This window comes from Monomorium pharaonis, chromosome 8, assembly GCF_013373865.1.
Source record: "Monomorium pharaonis isolate MP-MQ-018 chromosome 8, ASM1337386v2, whole genome shotgun sequence".
NCBI classification, from domain to species: domain Eukaryota; kingdom Metazoa; phylum Arthropoda; class Insecta; order Hymenoptera; family Formicidae; genus Monomorium; species Monomorium pharaonis.
The window spans coordinates 19,958,378-19,982,429 of record NC_050474.1 but is presented as its reverse complement, the minus strand read 5'-3'; the positions used below and the strand labels follow the sequence as shown (position 1 = coordinate 19,982,429).

Below are 24,052 nucleotides of genomic sequence, written 5' to 3'. Positions count from 1 at the left end.
CATTTATGCCAAGTTTAATTAAAATCAGAATTTACGGGTTCTCGCAAGGTTTCCTTGTCAAAGTATTGTAAAAATTTGATATTTTCTGCAACACTTTGTGTATTGTAAAAATTTGATATTTTCTGCAATTGTCAGCCTATTGCAGTAATTATTTTCTGCAACACTCTGTGTATTGTAAAAATTCGATATTTTCTGCAATTGTCAGCCTATTGCAGTAATTATTTTTTACAATGCTCTGTGTATTGTAAAAATTCGATATTTTCTGCAATTGTCAGCCTATTGCAGTAATTATTTTTTACAATGCTCTGTGTATTGTAAAAATTCAATATTTTCTGCAATTGTCAGCCTATTGCAGTAATTATTTTTTACAATGCTCTGTGTATTGTAAAAATTCAATATTTTCTGCAATTGTCAGCCTATTGCAGTAATTATTTTCTGCAACACTCTGTGTATTGTAAAAATTCGATATTTTCTGCAATTGTCAGCCTATTGCAGTAATTATTTTTTACAATGCTCTGTGTATTGTAAAAATTCGATATTTTCTGCAATTGTCAGCCTATTGCAGTAATTATTTTCTGCAACACTCTGTGTATTGTAAAAATTCGATATTTTCTGCAATTGTCAGCCTATTGCAGTAATTATTTTTTACAATGCTCTGTGTATTGTAAAAATTCGATATTTTCTGCAATTGTCAGCCTATTGCAGTAATTATTTTTTGCAACACTCTGTGTATTGTAAAAATTCGATATTTTCTACAATTGTCAGCCTATTGCAGTAATTATTTTTTACAATGCTCTGTGTATTGTAAAAATTCGATATTTTCTGCAATTGTCAGCCTATTGCAGTAATTATTTTTTACAATGCTCTGTGTATTGTAAAAATTCAATATTTTCTGCAATTGTCAGCCTATTGCAGTAATTATTTTCTGCAACACTCTGTGTATTGTAAAAATTCGATATTTTCTACAATTGTCAGCCTATTGCAGTAATTATTTTTTACAATGCTCTGTGTATTGTAAAAATTCGATATTTTCTGCAATTGTCAGCCTATTGCAGTAATTATTTTTTACAATGCTCTGTGTATTGTAAAAATTCAATATTTTCTGCAATTGTCAGCCTATTGCAGTAATTATTTTCTGCAACACTCTGTGTATTGTAAAAATTCGATATTTTCTACAATTGTCAGCCTATTGCAGTAATTATTTTTTACAATGCTCTGTGTATTGTAAAAATTCGATATTTTCTGCAATTGTCAGCCTATTGCAGTAATTATTTTTTACAATGCTCTGTGTATTGTAAAAATTCAATATTTTCTGCAATTGTCAGCCTATTGCAGTAATTATTTTCTGCAACACTCTGTGTATTGTAAAAATTCGATATTTTCTACAATTGTCAGCCTATTGCAGTAATTATTTTTTACAATGCTCTGTGTATTGTAAAAATTCGATATTTTCTGCAATTGTCAGCCTATTGCAGTAATTATTTTTTACAATGCTCTGTGTATTGTAAAAATTCAATATTTTCTGCAATTGTCAGCCTATTGCAGTAATTATTTTTTACAATGCTCTGTGTATTGTAAACGCAGCGCGCGCTTGTAATGTTCTAGTAGATATAAGAAAGGGCTCAGCATTAAGATAATTATTTTTACAGAAACCGAGTGAAAATATGGCTTGTGAAAGATTTATAAGAAATTGTTATAATGAAATCTTGTAATCCATCCAGCTACACGTAGAAATTTATCTTATTACAAATATCAATATTAATATTGATATATAATAATAAAAGAAAATAGAAAAATGTATTACATAAATAATAATTGTATAGCTAAACGTCTCGCGAAATATAGTTTACGCAAATTTCGTCTTTATTGGCGTCGATGATAGAAAGACTTTAAGAAGGTCGTACATAAAATCAGTTTCTTAATTCCAAGCTAATCCGCGACATTTATTCAAACTTTTTGTTTCTTTTCTTTAGTTTCATACTCTTTTTAATTCTTATCTGGTTCCTAGATTTCGGAGCAGATCGACCAACCACCAATTCCAATATAAAAACTATAGTGGCGCAGACGTATCCTAGCGTGAGAAAGTAAAAGCTGAAGGCAAGCTGCTTCAGCAACATCACCTTAAAGCCTTTTTTCTTCATAGAGTTGATATATTTCTCGCGTTTTATCTCCCAGTAAAATTCGGATCGAGATTTGATTATCAAGCCGACCTGCGACATTTGTTGAATAATGTTATCCACTCGCGCGTATAATGGCCAATCTTCGCGGGTGACATACGATTGTGTCATCTCGATCAGTTGATTCGATCTAATAAGATCCTGACCTTTGATCCTGTAGTACAAGTGGTAACAGTCCCCGAAACATGCGGCGGTCGTCGAATTCTCAACGAATTCTTTGCATTCTTCATACGTGACCGTCACATAGCGTGATTCCAGTACGGGATCGTTTAGCCGCTTTCTAAGCTGTTCCGGTCCGTATATAGTGTATCCAGATTTCTGTAAAAAGATCAAAATAATTATCTGTTAAATAATAATTACCTCTTAAATTCCTGGTTATACCAATATTGCAATGCAAGGAATAAAAAATATTTCTTTTTGTCGTTATGTAACGTCGTCGTTATGTCGAGAGAAACGACTGAAAACAAACATTAAAATATTTTATTATTACCTTAATATTTTCTAGAGTGTCGATATTGCGATAATAAACCGGCACGGTAAGCAAGGCCGACAGGTGACTTTGGAATAGCGCGTTTATGTTGAGAAACAGAATCAACGTCATGCATAGAAATATCCTGGTGGAACTAACTTTGGGCGGATGTAGAATTCCTACGCAGACCATAAGTCGTAGCACCTGTAAACTGGCTTTTAAGTATCCCTCATTTTTAGTAAATATTGTGTAAGTCAACAGACATATTATGACTACTCCCGCTATAACTTCTGGCGACAAAAATTTTATCAGCTTGGTAAATTGCGAGACCTCTTGGCGCGGTTGCGCTATCACACAGAGACCTGATCTCGTATGGGGATATGTGTACCTGAAAAATAATATAATAATATTACCTATTAAATATTTTTATTATCATTGTTATTTATTAAATATTTTATATTAATATTTAACATTTATGTATATGTGTGTGTGTGTGTATGTATGTGCATACACGCACGCATACACGTACTTGACCTTCCACAATGCAAGCAAAGTTCTTGTGTTCATGCCAATGTCTATTCTGCCGTCGCTCACAGGGGCCATTAAACCTTCTAGAGTACCATTCGGTCCTATGCCGCCCAATCCATAGATACTGCCGTTGTAAAGATCTATACTGAGGGATGCTCCCAATTTAAACAAAAGCATCTTGAGAATTTCACTGTTGTCGCCGCGAAATTTTGTCATATCCGGCGCACTCAAATTGACTTTTATAAATGGTGCCATCTCAACTGCGTTCAATCGAATCTCGTAGCCCTCTAACGTGGTTAATTTATCGAAATCCAGATTTTTGCACACTTTGTCTTCATCTGAAGAAAATACAATTATTGTACAAATTTTTCAGAAATGGCTTAAAATGAAATTAATAGATATATAATTTTACGAATAACATTATAAATTTTTCTGCCTTTGTGCATTGATTACTTATTATTAGCTTACATTTTTATCTGTATTTTTTAATTTACGCATTTTTAATAGAGATGTTCAGTTTTTTATTAAATTTATTAAATCTTATAGTTTTATGATATTAAAATTATTTTTTTGAATCCAGCCTTCTTAATTTAACTAAATTTTTTAAATCATTTATTATTAAGATATTGTAAATTAACGTATTATTTTGATTTTCTATAATTTAATAAAAATATATAAAGCAATAAAGTATATAGATGACAGAGACAGACAGACAAACAGAAAGAGAGAGAGAGAGAGAGAGAGAGAGAGAGAGACTTTTATTTTGTATTAAAACACTCAAAAATTAATTTGTTTATAATATGTTTTATCAGATGCAAAGAAGAAAAGAATAAACCTTTCTCGTATTTTTTTCTCAATATTATCCAAGGATGACCATGTCGTCCTTTGGCGCGGTCTACTTCAACCCAATTGTCTGGCGTGCTATTAGAATACGGATTATATGTATAATAAACAATTCCATTGTCTGGATCGATGCACGGAAATATAACGGAGAGCAAGTCGAATTCCCAAGCCGTCCAAAGAAACGAGCGAGCGTTTATGCAGCCTCGAGTCTCGGTTTCTTTATCGACTATAATATAAAATCCATCCGAATTTGCCCACGGCGAATCTTTTGTTCTCTATATGAGAATGATGCGACAAAATTTATTATTTGTATTTAAAAGTAAGGCTAATTAATATTATTGTGAAAAAATATCAAATATTTCTTTAAAAAATTTTGCGCTCATAATAAGGAAATGTAAATTAATTAAAGACTTAGACAGAATTAAGTATAAAAGATTTTATAACATTTTGATGAAAAAAGAATGCAATTTCTAAATAGTGAAACAATTTGTATAATTTATAAACGGTGCGTTTGTTATTTGTTTTTTAAAATTATTTATATATTGTTGTTTACCTGTAAAATAGATCGCAATAGAGGCTGGGAAGATGCCACTAGCACGAAACGATGCGATTTTCGAAGGAAAGGAATGAAATTATAACTCACGAACGTTTTGAAGGAATATCTTGTTAATGCAATTTTTTCAAGAGCGTTGAATCGAGGACTCGTCTCCCCTATTAAAGCTACCGGTACCCAAGAGAAAAACGCTCGTCTAAGAAATTCATTATAATCCCCGCCTAGTAATAAAGTTAGTTCAGGTTCTTTTGGACGGCACTGATACAGAATTTTTACCTACGGAATTAATTCAATATAATTTCTTTATAAGACAGAAAGTTACACAGACGGTTTTAAAAAGATCGCTTTTATATTCTTGGAAAAAGAAAAAAAAACTGTTAATAAAATTTTAAACCACATTTAAATTAAATATTGAACTGTTGTAATTTGTTATTGATAATCTATATAAATAAAAATGTAAATGTTTGTTTGTCATCTAAGATCTCCGTAAGTTTTTCACCGATTGCTTTGAAATTTTGACACAACGTTGCATTCGTAACCGTGAGTGTTGTTATGGGGTCTGATTTTGGATATACTTGGTGTTTCAAAAATGAGAGAGACGGGGAGAGACCAGGAGAGACGGGAAGAGACCGGGAGAGACAGGGAGAGACCGGCAGAGACGGGGAGAGACCGGGAGAGACGGAGAGAGACCGGGAGTGACGCGGAGAGACGGGGAGAGACCGGGAGAGACGGGGAGAGACGGGGAGAGACGGGGAGAGACCGGGAAAGACGAGTAGAGACGGGAAGAGACGGGGAGAGACCAGGAGAGACCGGGAGTGACGGGGAGAGACCGGGAAAGACGGGTAGAGACTGGGAGAGACGGGTAAAGATCGGGAGAGACGGGGAGAGACCGGGAGAGACAAGGAGAGACCGGGAGAGACGAGGAGAGACGGGTAGAGACCGGGAGAGACCGGGAGAGACGGGGAGAGACGGGGAGAGACCGGGAGAGACCGGGAGAGACGGGGAGAGACCAGGAGAGACGGGGAGAGATGGGAGAGACTGGGAGAGGCGAAGAATGTTTCTATTGTGTTTAAATTAAGGTAATAAGAAAAATAAAGATAGCTTTTATTTTATTAAAAAAAAGAAACTTATTTAAAACAGTCTTTTGAATGGATTTCTAAATCCATGGCAGCTTTTAGAAAAAAAAGTTAGAAGTACGTGAATAAATGAATATTAGATTTATTAAAGATAGATAAATGTTTATTCAAAAATAAAATAAAAAAAGTAACAGTAAAGCAAGGCTCTTAAAAGTTAAACAACAAAAGCAAAGAAAATTGGAAAAAAACGTAGCATAAGAATAGAGAGCCACAGTAACGCGTGGCAGGGCATAGCTAATATAGTATATAATATAAATTATTTCTAGATTTGATCATATTTTTTTTAGACTTTTATCTTTCTCTAAAATTTAACTTACCATTGCAGTGACTATGTCTATGTAAGTAAGTTTGCCTTCTGCTAATGTGTTATTCATAAGACCATGAGAAGACACATTTATGATTAATAGCGAGAAGAGAATATAAAGACATACGTTCGACATGATTTTAAAAATTGCACTGTGAGATCGTTACTGTTCTAATAGAAAATGATCAAACGTTGGACTTGCTTTACAATATTGCTATTCACTTGGATAAATCCCTTTTATTTTTATCAGCGTGAATGATCGATGGATCATTAGATCATTAGATAAGCACGTGCCATATTTTTACGTTCGTAATGCGTTTTCACATATTCTCCATCTTTCTCTGTCTCTTCTTGTCCATTTTGGTAAGATAATACATTGAATTTGACAAGTTATTATTACGTAAAAACGTTATAATGTCGGAAGGAATAATAGCTGTAATAAACGTTATTCTACTTTGGCGTATATAATATGATAAACGAATATGTCGGTTGCCTGGTGTAATAAATGGATTAATCGGCTACAATAGAATCTAACATAACGGAATGGACTAAAATATATTTCACTTTGCTAACGTTTATAAGGTTTTAACATTAGTATTATAATTTCCTTTAATATTCGTATACTAATCATGTTAAGTGATTTGTATTTTTTATTTTTAATGTAATAAATAAAAATGAAAACATACTCTTAATGAGAATAAAAACTTATGACAGAATATGTAGATCAGAATTTAACATTTTGGGTTATACTTAATGGTAACATTATATTTTTTTAAAACAATTTTGTATTGTTAAAATTTATTTTTCTTGGATAAATATCTTTTATTTTTGTGTATTAGTTATTTCTGATTTTTTATTCTAATGTATTGTTCCATTACTTTGTACAATAATCGCATGATGATAAGCGAGCTTTCACGCTTTTACTGTTTCCGATAAAAGAAGATAATACAGCGTGACAGATGGAAATTGTTACGTATCTAAATATTAACACTCCTGAATTGTGGGAGCGATATCTTGTCAAAATAAATGGACATGACGTGCAATAATTCTGCGTTGCAAAAGCAAAGTATTATTATTAAAGTAGAAATTACGGAAGGACTTTATTCATTCCATTATATGAATAAATTTACATTTAGTTTCAAATATACGAACTCATAAATGAGCCTCTTTATTATCCGAACCATTCAAAGTGCTCAGTTTTAATTTTTTGAACATTAGTTTCTATTATCAGAACTAATAAGTGTCGCTAGAGAGGAAAACTGATGACCCTTTATTATCTGAATCACTCGGTTATCGGTTTTCCTCGACATATTCGGACAAACAGATTTCCGCTGTATAAAAGTTTGTAGAACATTCTTCTAGGGTCACGAATTTTCGCGGGGGGTATTCTCCGCTTGTTTTTATTATTAAAAAATGTTTAAAACTTGAATATTTAACAAATAAATATTAAAAATAAAGTAACTCAAACTTAAGTGTTTTACCGCGCTGCAAATAATGCATTACTGATTCTGCAAGTGAGATACTTGAATTGGTTAGTTCAATCGGTTCACGAGTTCGGTTCAAAGACCTTGAGGTCAAGAGCAACGGGGAGACAAGCCGACCGTGGAGTCCGCAAATAATGCGAATCGCGCGGCGCGGTAGAGCACGGTACCGGGCAGTTTTAATTCGCAGACATAACGCGAGACCACTTTAACGCGTCGCGTCGCGTCGTGGCGAGATGAACGAAGATAACTCCTTAAAGGATAGTGGGAGACTCCCCACTATTCGCGTCCGGGAAAAGACAGCTCGGAAGATAGCCGAGAAGATAGTTTCGCACAGTCGGTCGTCGCGGTCACGTGTCTGAGATCCATTCGCATCCTCCGCGTTTTTCGAAGAGGAATCGAGCGCGACGCGCGCTCTGATCCGAAAGACATGGGAGCGATGGACCGCTGTCCATTGGGAATCGTGCGGTGGACGTCGTTCCTGATCCTGCTGCTCGCGACGATTCGCGCGACTTCGGCGAAGCAGCCGCACATTATCTTTATCTTAGCGGACGATTTGGCAAGTTGTTTTGCGATAATAACGTGTCTTCTTCCTCATAACATACCGTGAATTTATCGCGTCGTAAAGACAAGTTGTAGCATGGAAATTGTTAAATCATCAGTATCTCTCGTAAAGGAAAGATATTTTCATAAAATAGATTTAGATTTAACGTCATTTTTATCAGGGATGGAACGACGTCGGCTTTCACGGTTCCGGTCAGATCCCAACGCCGAATATCGATGCCCTGGCCTACTCCGGGCTGCTCCTAGATAGATATTATGTCACCCCGATCTGCACACCGTCCAGAAGCGCTTTGATGACCGGCAAATATCCCATTCACACTGGCATGCAGCACGGCGTAAGTGATGCTTTCGCAACCGTCTCTCGTCGTTCTTTTGTCAAGAGTTTAAGCATTATGATACTTATTGAAAACAAATAGATTCGAGCAACAAATGAGAATTATAAGTGGCGCTTAAATTCGTCTTTTTCCTTTAAATATTATATAATTAATACAAATAAGCTGCTTATTGATATCGCGACGGTTCACCAGTTTCCTTTTAACTGCCTCTGCACCTGTCAACGCGGTTGTGAGCTATCAATTGTTGTTCTGCTTTCTGTAAAGATATTACGCTATCGCACTTCTACCGCGTTGACCTCGAATTAATTGGAAATTATCATACTGCGTTTCAAAATTCACTTGTCAGTACAAATCTGTAATTCACGTTACGTATACTATTGATTTTCAATGCTAACAGTGTGTTTTGGAACGTGGCCACTGAGCGATAGACGTTGCTACTTATTCGTAGCACATTTTCAGGACTGTGTACGCGCGAATTTATATACAAAGCCAAAACGATATAGATAACTAAGCGCGATATAGCAAACTAACCCATTACATGTACACTGAGAGAAAAATATCGAAGTATTGAGAACCAAATATTTCTTATGATGTTTTCTTCAATATTTATTTGTTATAAAAAAACTTATTTGTGAAAACGAAATATATATTTCTATGAAATTGTTACGTCCAGCCTTATGGGATTTTACTCTTTATTCGGTAGGAAGGATATTTCAGGGAGAACAGGTAAGGCAGGAAAGAACGTAACAAAACGTATAGAATTCCCGTAGGCACACAGTTTAAGAGAGGGCATGTGCCTCGGGTCGAACGCACTTTTTATGACTCAAAAATATAGGTCAACGTGCCGATGGGCCCGCTATAATCCGTTTCGAGTCGTACGTTCGTCGGTCCAAGTTTCGAGTCAACGAATTGAATCGCTTTAACTCGGGATCGGACCAGGTGCAGTCTTTGTTCGGGATGAGGAGGGGTAGTTATAGATTTAAATAAATGATAAAATTTATGTAACAGAAAAAAAATAACAAAGTATTTATGCTAAATTTTCCAAAATGTTATAAGAATATAAATAGGCGCTGAAGTCGTGATTTAACATAATTTGTTGGCTATGAATTTATAAAGATTAAATTATAAGAATGGTTCTAAATAAATTTCGCAAGAGTTTACAAAGTTTAAAAATACGCAAAGGGTTATAAAAATAGATTTTCGATTGAGTTTACAAAAGTTTTAAAAGTTTAACAAAGGGTTATTAATAAAATTAAAAAAAAAACACAAAGGTTATTAATATAAATTTTGGAAGTGTAAAACTAATGGGCAGCTTTTTGTTTGTGAGTTACATTATATCTTAAGTAATTCGGAGAGAGAAGGTTAGGAAAGTGCAGACTCTTGAAAATTAAAACCGTGAATTGTTGTTTGGACTCTCGAACACTAAGGGCGGAATTCGCATACCGGAACGCCCGGTCGGACTCTCGAGCAACAGCCTCTGAATCCGCGCACCGGAACGGCCGGTCGGACTCTCTAATGACCGTCTCTGAATCCGCGCACCGGAACGACCGGTGCCGGGCTCGCATCCGCAAACCGAATAAAGAAGGGGGACGAAAAACTCTAAGAGAGAATTATTTATAAATAATAGGAGGGTGTCTTAAAGAATTAAAATGGAAGGGAGATGTTACCATGAGTAACGTAAAAACCAAAGAAATTATGATTGTGGGACTTACTCATTGTTGATTCTCGAGCAAATTTGTCGGAATCGAGTAGATTTCTTGCCCGGATGGAACGGCACTAAAGTCTACTTGCGCACTGATTCTACATGATTACTAACTAACTAACTAACTCTAAAAACGTAACTCTAAAACTTTACTCTCCATTACTATTACTGACTATCTATTACTGACTGCTAAACTCTTATTACTGGTACTTTCATTACTGACTACTATTGCCTACTATTACTAACTGGTATAATGACTGACTCCCTTCAAGATTTGGTATTATATATATATAGAGTCTTACAAGGGGAGGATCCAGAGATAGGTGGTTCAAATATTCTAATTGGTAGGATTCTTTTTCAGGATTGTGTGGTGGGTGAATTCTAAGTTTTCTTATTGGAGAAATAGTTTTTCCTTTTTGCCCAATCATACGTTAAGTAATCTGTCGAAAGTTTCTCTGTTTCCTCCCACATTCTTTCAATTTTATCGAAGGGATCCGACCTATCGCGTAGGTTATCTTCCCTTTGGGTTTAAGAGATAAATAATTTTTTCTATTGTGCTAGACGTGCTACGGTATGGGTTGCAGATGGAGGAAACGGTTACTTATTTTTTGCTTATGTTTAGATACTTTATTGCTCATTTTTTGTGAGCAAACGTGAAACTTTGTTTAGATCCCATGGTTGTTTTTTGAATTTCTATCTTTAGAATTTATTATTTGTTGACTCAATATTCAAAGGAGTCGGAATTATCTACTTGGTCGTTTCGTCCATCTATGTTTGTTATTACGTTTCTAACAGACTAATCCTAGACACATAAAAAATTATCGGAGACCGTTGAAACGGAATTTCTTTTGTAAAATTATTTGTTCCTCTGACGAAGGGAAATCGTGAAGTCTGCCGGACGTAACAAAATGCATTTCATTTTTCTTATTAATTGGTTTATTTCTTGGAAATAAAATATTAATTGTTATACATTTGCAATACATTTGTTGACATCGAAATAAAACACCATACAAATTCAGCAATGACTAATTATACGTGTAATTAGTTGAGGACATTTTAAAAGGAAAACAATGGTATATTTTATTGTTTGTGATGTAACAGCAATGTGACAGCAACGAATAATTGATAACGAATTGGTCCTGACATGTTGCTATCAATTTGTCGTTGTTAAAAATAGAATTTGTATAAGTTACCTAACATATAGAATGCTGTCTCACCTTGTTTCGAGTTAGCTTAAATTAGTCGCTGGAACGATTGTTGGCAACATGATTACAATATCAAAATATTTGGCTGCCTGTTAACAGACCGCGCGGACAGTCAGTTCAATGTATCCCTCTAATCGCGCAATTAATTAAGACGTTGAGTGAACGCTTCTTTGTAATTTTCTAATTCGTATTAAGATAACGTAAGAGAGTTTCTCTCTCCAACTCTCTAAAACTTTTGAAAGCTAAACGTTTTAAATTAAACGTCCCTCGCGAGTATATTAATATGACTAGCGAGATTTAAATCACGTTCGTCGAAAAGCGATGCGCTATTATAAACGTAGGAATTTCTACAGTCGACAACGCTCAGACTTCTCGACTCGAAATCAGGTTCTCAAAGGCGCGGAGCCGAGAGGGCTGCCACTTCACGAGAAGCTTCTGCCGGAATACCTGCGCGAGCTTGGATACAGCACGCACATTGTCGGCAAATGGCACCTGGGATTTTACAAGAAGGAGTACACGCCGACTTACAGGGGCTTCGACACCCACATCGGCTACTGGACGGGCCACCATGACTATTTCGATCACACGGCCGTCGAAAACGTGAGCGACACGCGCAGATAAACGCGGCGGTCTTTATTGTTTCATGTGATAAAATGTGATAAAAAAACGCAGCCTTACTGGGGCCTGGACATGAGACGAGGCATGGAGCCGGCGTGGGACCTGCACGGCCAATATTCCACGGACGTTTTCACGAAGGAGGCGGTGCGGCTGATCGACAGGCACAACTCCAGCCGGCCGTTGTTCCTATACATGGCCCACGCGGCCGTGCACTCCGGGAATCCTTACAATCCGCTTCCCGCGCCGGACGAGGAAGTCGCTAAGTTCACAAATATCTTCGATTACAATCGAAAACGTTTCGCAGGTAACCAATGAGCGATTTAAAGGGAGATAGAGAAAAATTAGGGAAAATATAAAATAAACGACAAAATTTTCTTAGGAAATTAAACGAGACTGAAAATATCAATGATATAATGAGCGGACTGATGACCTGAAATTCTGCTATAGGTATGCTAAGTAAGCTGGATCAATCCGTGGGCCAAGTAGTCGATGCTCTGCACAAGAGAAATATGTTGCGAGATAGTATAATCATCTTCTCGTCGGACAACGGTGGAGCTGCCGCTGGATTTAATTTAAATGCAGCGTCTAATTGGCCACTCAGAGGAGTTAAAAATACTGTTTGGGAAGGTAATTTTATTCGACTATTGATAAATTAAATTAAGCAATTATGGAAATTTTTTAACACAATTAAGCAGTCTCAATTGATAACAAAATCTCTTATTATTAGCACAGCAAGAAAATTATAGTGTATTCATTTTAGGAACCTCTGAATTATCCATTAGAAAGTAGAACTTTATTAGATAAAGTAATATCTCGTAAAGATATAATTAAAAAATCAACATTCTTTTAGAAGTTATTATATAATTCGTGACATTCCTAAACGAACGAGTATTTTTAATTCTGCTATTGCAGGTGGCGTCAGAGGTGCAGGATTAATATGGTCACCCAGATTGGCGCAATCTGGCCGAGTAAGCAGGCAGCTGTTACACATTACCGATTGGCTGCCGACGCTCATAACAGCTGCCGGCGGTGATCCGTCGAACTTAACTGTCGACGGCATGGATCTGTGGAATGCATTCAGCGAAGATACTGAATCACCGCGTGCGAGCGTTCTTCATAACATCGACGATATTTACGGCGTGTCCGCTATCACGGTCGGCGGCTGGAAGCTCATTCAGGGTAAGGTGGTTTCTAGGGATCAAGAGTCTTGCTCTATAATGATCTAAATTTGGAAAGTAGTACATCTTTTCTCATCAATTAGTTTTTTTATTTTACATATTTATATATTTTTGCAAAATATGTATGATAAATGTATACGATAAATATAATTCTGATTGAATTCAATTGATGTTTTGTGCAGGAACTACTTACAGCGGAGCATGGGACGGATGGTACGGTCCATCTGGAAGAGAATGGGTCTACGACACGGACGGTGTGATCAACAGCGTGACGGCACGTGCCATCGCCAGTGTAGGACTGGCCATTACCTCGGAGGCTGTTCAAACGCTGCGCGAAAACGCGATGATCAAGTGCCCGCCGCGAAATGACAGTCTGCCTGCCTGCAAACCACTGGAGGAACCATGCCTCTTCAACATCTATCAGGATCCTTGCGAGGAAAATAATCTCATTCAACAGTGAGTGGAACACGGCTCCAATAGATTTCGCACGTTTCACTTTATTTTAAATGAAACTTGAAAACTTGTTTATAAATTGTAATGTGTTGCTCTTTCTTTTTTTTTTCCATGTTCAAAGGTCTCCTACGATCGTCCGGAAACTTCAGGACGAGCTGAAGAAATTCAACAGCAGCGCGATTTTGCCTGGAAATCTTCCGTGGGACAGCAAAGGCGATCCGAGTCTATGGGATCATACTTGGAACAATTTCGGAGATTACGTTAATGTTATGGTAAATGCCGCATCCTGATCGATCGCATCTCAAGGATTTTTTTATCTTCCCACAGAGTGATAAACAATTCACATAAGAATCAGAGAAAAATATGCTGCCCGCATTAGCCCATGTTTGTTATTCTATGAAGAAATCTATACAATTGTGAAAATATTTAGTTTTTGTTTTTTGTCTTTATCTATTGATGCATTGATAATAAACGATGTAAAAGTACATTATAGATCTGGCAACGTTAAATTCGAGATGTTATTTTATTTATAATGCGACTTATCGATCCTGTATTTTATTGGTCAATTTGTTAATGTAATTTAACAGCAGCATGTTTAATAAGGAAGGGCATGTGTATATAAGGAATTTTATTAAGGACAAATAAATTGAAATAACAAATTAAAATGGTAACTATTTTTGTTCTTATTCCTTAATGGATTATTAAATAATGACAATATTTCAAGATAAGAATAGGCTGTTGTTTCGTTTGGCCCTTTGCATTACCACCTATTCCTTCAGCAATTTTAGATATTTATTAATATTAGATTTTTCTTGATGCATCTCCATTACCTTGGCGCATCTAAAATACAAAAGAGCTTTTTAAGATACTCATTTTTATATATTATTTTAATATGTGAAAGCTTCAAAAATTAATTATATATTGTACGAGATTTTCAATTCCACGAATCGCAAATGTATCATTTTATTTAATTCATTATCGATAATTATATTGCTTGTATTAAGAGAAATAAAAATATATAAATAAGAAATAAATTAAAAATATAGTAATTTCGATCCATATTACTGATTGTGAGAAAAGTTTTGAGAAAACTTGTTCTCTTCGTAATTGCTTTACCCGCAACGAGAAGGAACCCATTCGAGTCCACTCGAGCAGATTTCCTCTTCTTTGTTGCAAGTGCACTTGCACAACTTTTCATTCCAGATCATCTGACGCGATTTATCGCATTCTGTTCTGGTCTTGCATTCACACGCGCAGTTATCTTCCGAATATACTTGATGAATGTTGCAATGACTTGCCTTTACGCTGCATTGGCATCTAAAAGAATCATATTCTTCAACAACAAATGTAAAAAGCTAGACAAAAATAATATTTAAAATTTTGTGCCCTATGCGGTAACCGGAAAGACAATTATCGTATAAAGCACTTTCGATCTTCCAGTCTCTTGTAGCCGCTAAAGATTCTAATTGTCAAAATTAATTACAGAAAAAATATAAACTTGATAAAAAAGGAAATTTATTAATTATAATAATTTAAATAAAATTGAACTTCTATAACTACATTTTTTTATTTTTAAAAAACACGTGATTAAAATATAGAATTTTTGTACGTACTATTTATGCGATTATACTACGCGTATTGACTGTCAAATGATAAGTGGTTGAACGAAGTCAGAAACACAACAGAAAATCATCTCACTTGCACTTGGTATGTTCCTCGACATACACGTGATAACACTCGCTCGAATTATAACCGTCCATTCTCACGGTGATCGTTTTTATATCTGTGCGGAGTGGCATGCACGACTTATTCCTCGGACAGTAACCGTTGCATCTCTTCACCAAGGCATAATTCGGATAAAAGGTATAGCCCAGTTGTGGTATTAATTTCACCATAGTATGCCTCGGTACGCACATTACCTCTTTCATTTGACGATTTAATTGCATACGTCTTCCCGCGCACCCTAAAAAAATTAAATTCGCAAAAGAATTTACATTCTGAAAAAATTTGTCATTTCTGTATTTAAATAATTGAAAAATTAATGTTGTAAACGACTCTTGTTTAATTACACTCTTTAAATTCATTTACGCTTTGAGCGTTACACTGTTACAGTAAACAAGAGGTCAACCAGATTATCAATTCAGGGTAATTCCTGAATGAATTCTGAGAAGTTAGATAGCTGTTTCTTTTTTTTTTACTAACAAGAAAAATATCTCTGATTAATTATTAATATAATTTAAGAATTGATTTATTTTATGCAGGTTGTAATATTGTTTTATGCAGTTACATTACTAATTAGACAAAATGGTTAATAAATTTATGAATAAAAAATGTATTTTATATATCTTTTTGTTTATGATAAAAGGAGCTTTCTCATTAAATGTAGGATAATTTAATATATATAGACAGTATAATCATTTCTCTTTCTCTTCTAAAACTATCGTTGCAATTGCCTTTGAAACAATGCCAAAAACAAATGTCAAAATCTTAAAAAAAAAAAAAAATTAATAATATATATTAAAAAAAATAAAATTAAACTTAATACCTATCGATATTCCTTCGTGTGAACGTAATTCATCATCGTACCATATGCTGTCAGCGTAAACACATGTTGCTAAAGCACATATTGCCGTAAGAAACTTCATGATTAGAGTACGATACGCGGAGTAGAACTAGAATTGCTGGTAACGCGGCGTATCATTAAATAATGAGCGTAACAAAATTTCTTCCTCGTTTATTTATAGTGGCTAGAGAGTATAGTGGCGATGTGTGTTTTGAATCTCGGCCACGAAACATTTACTGACCATTTTCGCGAGATAGAGGAAAAAGGAAATCCCTATGAGGAATATTATGAGTATCCCGCGCATGATTCCGCGAATGCGATAATAACACTTGACTTATTGTAAATTATGTAACAAATTCATGTATTTGCTAAACTAATTTAATTTAATTTAAAATGTAATTTTATTATTTTTGCATGATAAAACACTTTGATTCTTTTCTTCTATACTTTCTCATTATATATTTTTTTATTTTTTAAAAATCTCTTCTAGTTTTGCTATCAAACAATTATTTATTATATATAAACAACTACATAGAATAAAGTAAAAATAAAATAACTTACTGTGAAACTTCACTGATTAATCAAGAGGGAATCACAAAATGCCATCACACTGCTTTGTAATGCAATGTAGAGAATTTGTAAATAATATTTGATTTATTTAAACTATACATCGTTATATTTTTTGGGCCACAATCGTCGATAAGTATAAAGTAAAAAAAAAAAGAAAGTATTGAAATTAGAAGTGGAATCCGCTATACGGTCGGCTAAAATGTTAAGATAGGTCCTTCTCGGTGATCCAGAATGTCTGCAACAGAAATTATCATTAATGAAGAAAAAAAAAACTGAAATTTTTATATTATATTTGGATCGCAAAAAACAAGATTCAAATTTAATTTAATGCCCTAAATTATATAATATTAATGCGTTTTATTAATAGAAATAAAGACAATTTTATAAAACAACCGCTTAGTCGAACAATTTTGAAAAATTTCGTAGAAACATTAAAAAAATAAAATGCTCATATAATTTAAATTCTCTCTTTGATTTTACCTTTGGCTATGCTCCACCACGGTAACGTAATGTACGTCAAAAAGGCGTTCAAAGGTACGGATTGCGCTCGCTTTGTCTCTTTCCAGAAATGGAAGGTTTGGGTGAACCCTCGCATCGTCCAAAGCGGATTATACGCCCCGTCGTCCAACTCTGAAAGAAGACAGGCATTATTAATTACAGCTCGATAACTTGCAACGCATCTGACGTTCTGCAACGATTCGATCGACAGAATGAGTTCTTTTGCGTACAGAATAGACATTCAATCGGGCAATGAAACACAGAGTAAGACACAGTGAAGCTGAAAGTATAGTGGGATAAAATGCATCTTTTGATTAGATTGTTACGACGGAGCAGATGAACAAGTCCGAGTGTGATACGATGTATAAGATTAGGTACAAAAATTACGGCGCGAAAGCAAACAGAGCAAGGAATGCCAGAATACATTGATTTTCGTTTTTATTCCGAAAAGTGTGTAATGATAAACTCGTTCAAGGCAGTTTCTTAATGCGTCGTGAATAGAAATCGCATTATGCAAGTTACACGCAATGACAGGTCTGCATTAGCTGAAAATGAATTGTTATATACATAGTTGCTGATTACTTTAAGAAGAATATGCGCTTAGATGTTCCCTCCTTTTATGAATTAAAAAGTACAAGTAACATTATGTTTATAAAACAAGCTAACTAGCTAATATATCTACTTTTGATGACCGTGCTTATTATCGGTGGTGAAATTCGTGATTGAAAATTACGACGAGCTTCCGATCCAAGGAGATCTCAGATCGATCGCCATCCTTTCACTTGCAAACCACCCATCGCACAAACCACCACCATCACCACCACCCTCCACGTCGCAATCACAGCCGTTGTTATTTCACCATCCCATAAACACAGCCATTGATGACACAGTCAAACGAGAATGCTTTGGGTTCAGATAGCACACGTCTACATTACGCACAACAATTTAGTACAACAGAAATGATAATCGGTGGATTGCCTTCGTCAAGGGCGAGAAGGGGGGTGACGAAGGGACATTTTTTTGAAGAGGAGGGCGAGGCGCGGGAAGGGTAGGAAAAATTTACCCTGTGAGCCGGGGCGGCGCGGGAGCTCGCACCAGTAGTAGATCGCGGTGCCATCCGGCGTGACTCGATGTGGGGGCAGGGGGTTACCCGCGAAGCTGCCCGAGAGTGCCCTTCGACGCCGTCTTCGGGGTAACGTCGCGCTCTGCCGGCGCGACAGCGCGACCTCGCTATTGACGCGCGTCACATGATGAGCGTTCGCATTTTTGTCTTTGATCTCGTCGTTCTTGTTCTTGTTTTGCCCGTAGGCGTAGTCCTCGTGATCGGAGCCGGCGCTACGGAGACGGCGACGGGCGTCGGACCGTCTCACCCTGAGTAGCTCGTCGTCGCTCAGCCGCCGGTGCTCGTCCTCGTCGTTCTCTAGGTGGCCGTTATGATGATGAAACAACAGGTGCCCGGCGCTGTACGGACGTCGTTTCCGGTTATTGTCCTCCGTAGCCGCGACGTCGTCGTAGCCCAGCGGCAGTTCCTCCTTGCCGTGCACCAATATCGCGCCCGAGTCTAACTTCTGTCGGACGTTGTCGTCCGTGAGGCACCGGCCGGCTGGCACTAAGATCTCACTGCCCACCTCTATGTGTTGGTGCTGGTGCTGGTGATGATTGTTCTGCTGGTGATTGTGGAAACCTGCCGCGAGAACCACCTCGTCATTTAGACGGCGATTGCACCCGTGTCGCGACTACAAACGATCGTGCTCCCGGTCTCTTTTCGCGCGCTTTGTCCACCGTGGATTTATCTAAAGCCAATTATTCTTTCTCGTTAACTTGAAAAAATTTTATCGACACAACGATTTAGCTTTACTTCAATTAGACAACTCAAAAGTAATATTTAGAAGAAGTTTGTGCTTGTGCTTGTTTTTGTCAAAGCTTGTCACAAAGACACGGAACACGATGGCCGCTCGGTAATTCGGGAAGGAGCTAACATAGAGTTTCTACTAGTTCACACAAGAAGCGAGAGCGCCGGTCAGAGAGCAGAGACAGGAGAGACTGATCGGACTGATCGTTTTCAGCGCGAACGAGCACACTCACCGTGTGTCTCGCGATAATTCGTCTCCTTGCGTATCGGCGAGTTCTCATTCGTTCCGGATCGTTCCCGGGTGTTACGTTGTCGTTGCTTGTTCTGGACGGGGTTAGGTTGCTGATGTTGATGTTGACGTACCGACTGCGATCTTCGTCGACGAAACGAGCGGGGACTTCTGCGGTTTCCCGGTGAGCCCCGGCCGCCCCAGCTGCTATCCTGTACATCGGCTACAAAGGAAAGAGCCGGCATGGCACGTGCCAATGATTAGAGACAACAAGAAATTTTCGTCGTTTTCTTTTTTTTTTTTTTTTTTTTTCATTCAGTTAGTTTTCTGTCGTCTTTCACAAGACGCGACAACAAAAGTTTCGGAAGTTAAGAGTGTGATGGTGGTTGTAGTGGTGGTGATGGTCGTGCTTGTTGGTAGTGATTGCTAGTGTAAAGGTAGAACTGAATCTGTTCTTTTCTCTTGTATTTCTATATATCTCCCTCTCGCTATTTTTCTCTACTCTTAACACTGTGCTAAGTACTACGCCAGGTTTGCCGGAAAGGCCGCAAACTCTGAACATACGATCGATCTAGAGAAGACATTCGGGAAACGGGAAATGGCGCTTCGAATAGATTTTCTTTCGGTGCGCCAAGTTGCGCTATATTTCACAGTAGAAAGGTCTTTCTTTAACGTGTACATGCGGCGCTCTCATTCGCGCTCTAACGGTTCACATTCTTTAAAAGGTATTTAAGGTCTATCTAGTTTCAATTCTAATACAGAATCTGCCGAGCACTGAGAAGAAGTATATATGTTGCCGAGAGGAGGAGGCGCGTCTGTATGCCTGATAACATCAAGACAATTGTGCATTACACAGATACAACACAGGAGAACATGCACAGACCGAGAGTGGATGCGAACGAAATACATTGAGAAGAGAAAGATACTAAACGCCGTCTTCATATCCCGTGTATTTAACGTTACGTTTATATTGCCGCATGAACTCTGCGGTTCGCTCGCAACGTTCGTACTTTAACGCTAAATGCAGGATATGAATACCGGTCTATAAGAGTGTAAAGCTAAGAATCTAGTAAGAGTAGTAGCCAAAAAACATCTGTTCTCGCTTTCGTCTGTGATCGCCGCCTGATCTGATAATTACCGTCTCGAACGTCACCGGCCTCGATCTCGCTGAGACCGTTCGCCATGGAGTCGAGACCCTCGTTCTCCGAACGCGCCTTGGTCGCAACCGTGTCCGGTTTCGTTCGCCAGCCGCCGCGCACGAAGTTGTTCAGGTTCGCGCTGGGATCGGACAGCCGCCGTTGATGGCGGTACATGAACAGCTCCTCGGCGTCGTCCCAGTCGGCGTCCCACAGGTCGGTCGCGCAGTAACCCGGCTCCGACGTCGGGGTCTCCGCGCCCGAGCCCTTCGGCTTCGTCACGGCCATCTCCGCGTGTCCCTTTCCTAAACGATTGTCCGTCTATAAGACCTCTGTCGCGTCGAACTCTTGCACTTTGCGCTTGCCTTACGTTCGATAGCGGTAAATATAGAAGTGCTATTTTCCATCTTTTGCACAAGCTATCACATTACGTCATAATAGATGATAAAGGTGAAACGCACTTCCTTGCGCCGACACCTACGTCTACATTCTATACGTTTAGTTTTTAGTTTTATTTTAATAAGACAAGTTATTTTTTTCATCTATTCTATTTGTATCAATCGTGGATTATTAATGGCTTAGTGTTAAAATTATACTTGTATAAATAGATTAATTAAAAAGAAGGAATCACACAACAAAAGGAATATGAAATGATGTGAATCTCCAACGTACCACGTGGTCCTTTCATTCGCACGAATTCCACTCTCTGCGAGGCCGCGCCGGAGAAGAGGCCAAACGTCATCCGCTGCGCCATTTTGGTGCTCAGGCTCGACTGGAAAGTTAAAAAAAAAAAAACGTTCGTATGTAATTTTGGGGGTGCACATAATTTAACAATGCGCTATACATAACAGCGAAAACTCACCCTGGCGTCGTAAACCTTTTTCAAAGCGTCGTATCTGATCGACCCGAGGAAAATGACGCCCTGAATCGCGCCCTCCCGGTCGGAGGCGACCAGCTCCACGCACACCATCTCCCCGTCCCTGACTAAAATATCACAGAAAACTTCGTCGAAATTGTCCACCATGAAGCATATGTGCGGGTACGTCATTTCCTCGAGGTCACCCTTGGCGTCCATACGCCGTCGACTCGGACTGGCGTACACCTTCTGAGAGTGCCTTCTCAATACCTAAAACAGATCGCTGTGCTAATACGAGGTTCCGTTTTGCCTACAGTAGCGAGAAGAAGATATAAAATGAATAATAAAAAATTAAACAATATTATGTAATGAAGATGGCATAATATTAGATCTTTGATAAAGGAAATGCAGAAAAAAGGGCAGCAAAACTATAGCTTAAGTTGAGTGAATTTAAAATCGAACAGATTTAAAACAAAGTTTTATTAACCATTTCTTTTCTATATCATCAAATTTGCATAGTTGTAAATGTTAAACTTATATAGCGTGCCATAGTTTTACTGTAATTATTCTCGTGAAATTGAAACGAAAATCGATCTGAGATTCTCTACATAATTCCCCTATATTCCTTTTAATTCAAGTAATTCTCTAATTCTTGACAATTCTCACTTGCAATTCCTTGGGGCTCGTTCTAGTACAAATTGCCAGCGTTAACGTGTAATCGAACTGGTGCACAACGAGATTCAGGTACACGGTTTCCTCCCAATCGATATCGGGATCGCCAATCGGCAGTTTTTTGCTGTCCTTACGAAACACGTCGACCTCGGTCTCGAACTTGGGCAGATACCTCGACGAGGTCTTCACGTGCTTCTTGCGGACGAAGAAGAGCAGGTCGTCGCCGTCGATAGCGTGCTCCGCTTGAAAGAGGAAGTGGCGGACAAACAGGTCCGTCCAGTACGTCGTACCTTGCAGCATGACGAATCCGGAGTCTGCTAAAGACGAGAGAATTTACGTTTTTACAACCCTTGACGACTCAACGTCAAAATACGCCGTTGGGGAAGTTTTAATTTCTCGAATCAATGCGACGTTTGTCTAATATCAAAGTCACCCTTTAATCGATCTGATGCAAAGAAGAGGGAGACACAATAATGAATGTGAGAGGCGGGAAATATCAGGTAATCGATACCTGTTATGACGTGATTATTGAAGAAGGTCCGGCTAAGAAACTGGACTATACACGACTGATACGTTTCTAGCTAAATCTTTTTTTTAAAATACTTTTTCTGTTTAATCTCAATATTTAACAAATATGTAATATGTAATTGTTAATTATTTAGATAAATAATTGTTGATTGGTTTATTTAAAAACGTCTCCATTATGTAAGCATCCATAAAAGTTGAAAAGAAATAAAGGTAAAATAATGTTTCAACAAGTAAAAGATAAACGAATAAAAAAATTAGCTAATATAGTTGTATTATATAGTTCATAATAATATAAATTAGCATTTCTATAAATAAGGATATAGAGAATAAATAGAGAATAAATAGCACGAGTCACGGCGAATGTTTGCTCTGTGGTCATAAACATGATGACTACATCGCTCTGCAAGTAATATTTCTATGAATAACAAAGTAGTTGCGTAGTTCGCGTAGAAAGAGATTAAGTGAAACATATTTATTAATCTCTATCAATAGTGAAAATAAGTGAACTAAATGAAGCGATCTTCATTATTGTATTCAGAGTGCAGTATTCAGAGAGATGCCGGTATTATGTAGTTAAGTAATTCCATTAAGACATAATTAGAAAGTATTTTAAAATTTTCCAATATTGCTAAATATTGCTAAAAGCTATTATTTTATATTTTCATCTGTTATTTTATAAATTTTGAAAATTTTGTTGAAGTAAACAATCGTGATAAGTTACCCTTTCTTAAATCCAAATCTGTGTATATCCACGAGAATATTCAAAATTTTTAAGAGACAAATTAAAAGATTTAATGTAGAACACTATCAATAAATTTGTACGAGTAATTTTTTATAACGTAAAAGAAAGTGTTAAAAGGTTTCAAAATAATATCGAAGAAAAAGGAAGAAATGGGAATTTTATTTTTTTCAAAATACATCTTCCCCAAGCGAGATGGGGGAGCATTTCACGTTTCCTATTAGCGGTCAACCCCTTCGAAAGCGAAACGCTCTCTACATAAATCGTCGATTACAAAACACCCCTAACTCTGCCCCGTGCGCGTTCTCACCCTCATCGTTATCCCTCCCCCTTTTCTGCTGCTCGACAAACACGCCGAACCCTAGCGGCGAACGAATACGAACCATCCTTGAGCATTTGCCTGAGCTCCTTCGTTCTCTGGAAATTGATCTCCTCGAGGAGCTGCTCCAGCATCGTCGGGGCCCTGGTGAGGCCCGCCGACGACGAGCTGCTCGCCAGACTCGCCATGGGCGCCGCTTCGCCAGCGCCTTCCTCTAGCGCTTGTCAGCCTACGACGTCGGCGTCTTCCACCTGTGTGCGTCGGTGCGCCGCGAGCGTGGACGTCCTTGGCCCGGCCGGAGTCGGTAGGAGCGGCGCTTGGAGTACCGCTCCGGCGATGACGACGACGACGAACGATGATTCAGGGAGCGACGACGAGGGGCGTGATGCCTCGCGACGTTCCCATCTCGATAGCCGCAACGATCGGGAAAAGATTGGCAACGTTGGGCGACGTTCGCGCGACGAGGAGGAAAACGTCAAACTCCGGAGCTCGTCGCGCGGCGCGGCTCGGCCGCGACTGACCGAGCGTCTGCCTTGGACTTTTG

The 24,052-nt window shown here is 37.8% G+C and overlaps 4 protein-coding genes across 7 annotated transcripts; 1 reads left to right on the top strand and 3 right to left on the bottom strand.

The window, feature by feature from the left end:
- Positions 1–1,536: 1,536 nt before the first annotated feature.
- On the bottom strand, positions 1,537–6,080 carry LOC105828256. The gene is made up of 6 exons (XM_036290899.1): positions 6,024–6,080; positions 4,571–4,846; positions 4,010–4,292; positions 3,121–3,512; positions 2,668–3,072; positions 1,537–2,495 (listed from the first exon to the last, which is right to left on the bottom strand). The coding sequence occupies exons 1-6, from the start codon at positions 6,078–6,080 to the stop codon at positions 1,944–1,946; spliced, it is 1,965 nt and encodes a 654-aa protein (XP_036146792.1). The 3' UTR covers positions 1,537–1,943.
- A 1,632-nt stretch (positions 6,081–7,712) lies between these two features.
- LOC105833694 (arylsulfatase B) lies at positions 7,713–14,211 on the top strand. Its single transcript, XM_012675624.3, is given in 9 exon segments — positions 7,713–7,754; positions 7,757–8,050; positions 8,217–8,390; positions 11,685–11,897; positions 11,970–12,219; positions 12,363–12,542; positions 12,828–13,094; positions 13,276–13,549; positions 13,668–14,211. Coding segments are annotated over 9 exon segments (1,848 nt in total). The 5' UTR covers positions 7,713–7,727; the 3' UTR covers positions 13,837–14,211.
- LOC105833695 (vascular endothelial growth factor A-A) lies at positions 14,206–16,610 on the bottom strand. Its single transcript, XM_012675626.3, has 4 exons — positions 16,092–16,610; positions 15,245–15,509; positions 14,663–14,863; positions 14,206–14,386 (listed from the first exon to the last, which is right to left on the bottom strand). Exons 1-4 carry the CDS (start codon positions 16,189–16,191, stop codon positions 14,314–14,316), a joined length of 639 nt encoding a protein of 212 aa, XP_012531080.1. The 5' UTR covers positions 16,192–16,610; the 3' UTR covers positions 14,206–14,313.
- A 137-nt stretch (positions 16,611–16,747) lies between these two features.
- On the bottom strand, positions 16,748–24,026 carry LOC105833691 (uncharacterized protein KIAA0930 homolog). 4 transcript variants are annotated; one of them, XM_028190058.2, is made up of 9 exons: positions 23,573–24,026; positions 21,917–22,239; positions 21,257–21,520; positions 21,067–21,166; positions 20,397–20,699; positions 19,263–19,481; positions 18,241–18,861; positions 17,160–17,309; positions 16,748–16,914 (listed from the first exon to the last, which is right to left on the bottom strand). In XM_028190058.2, the coding sequence occupies exons 1-9, from the start codon at positions 23,694–23,696 to the stop codon at positions 16,874–16,876; spliced, it is 2,145 nt and encodes a 714-aa protein (XP_028045859.2). In that variant the 5' UTR covers positions 23,697–24,026; the 3' UTR covers positions 16,748–16,873. The 4 variants fall into 4 exon arrangements, with proteins under 4 accessions (XP_028045859.2, XP_012531075.2, XP_028045860.2 ...); XM_012675621.3 differs by having other exon boundaries at positions 21,917–22,236; XM_028190059.2 differs by lacking the exons at positions 18,241–18,861; positions 19,263–19,481.
- Between the last annotated feature and the right edge of the window lie 26 nt (positions 24,027–24,052).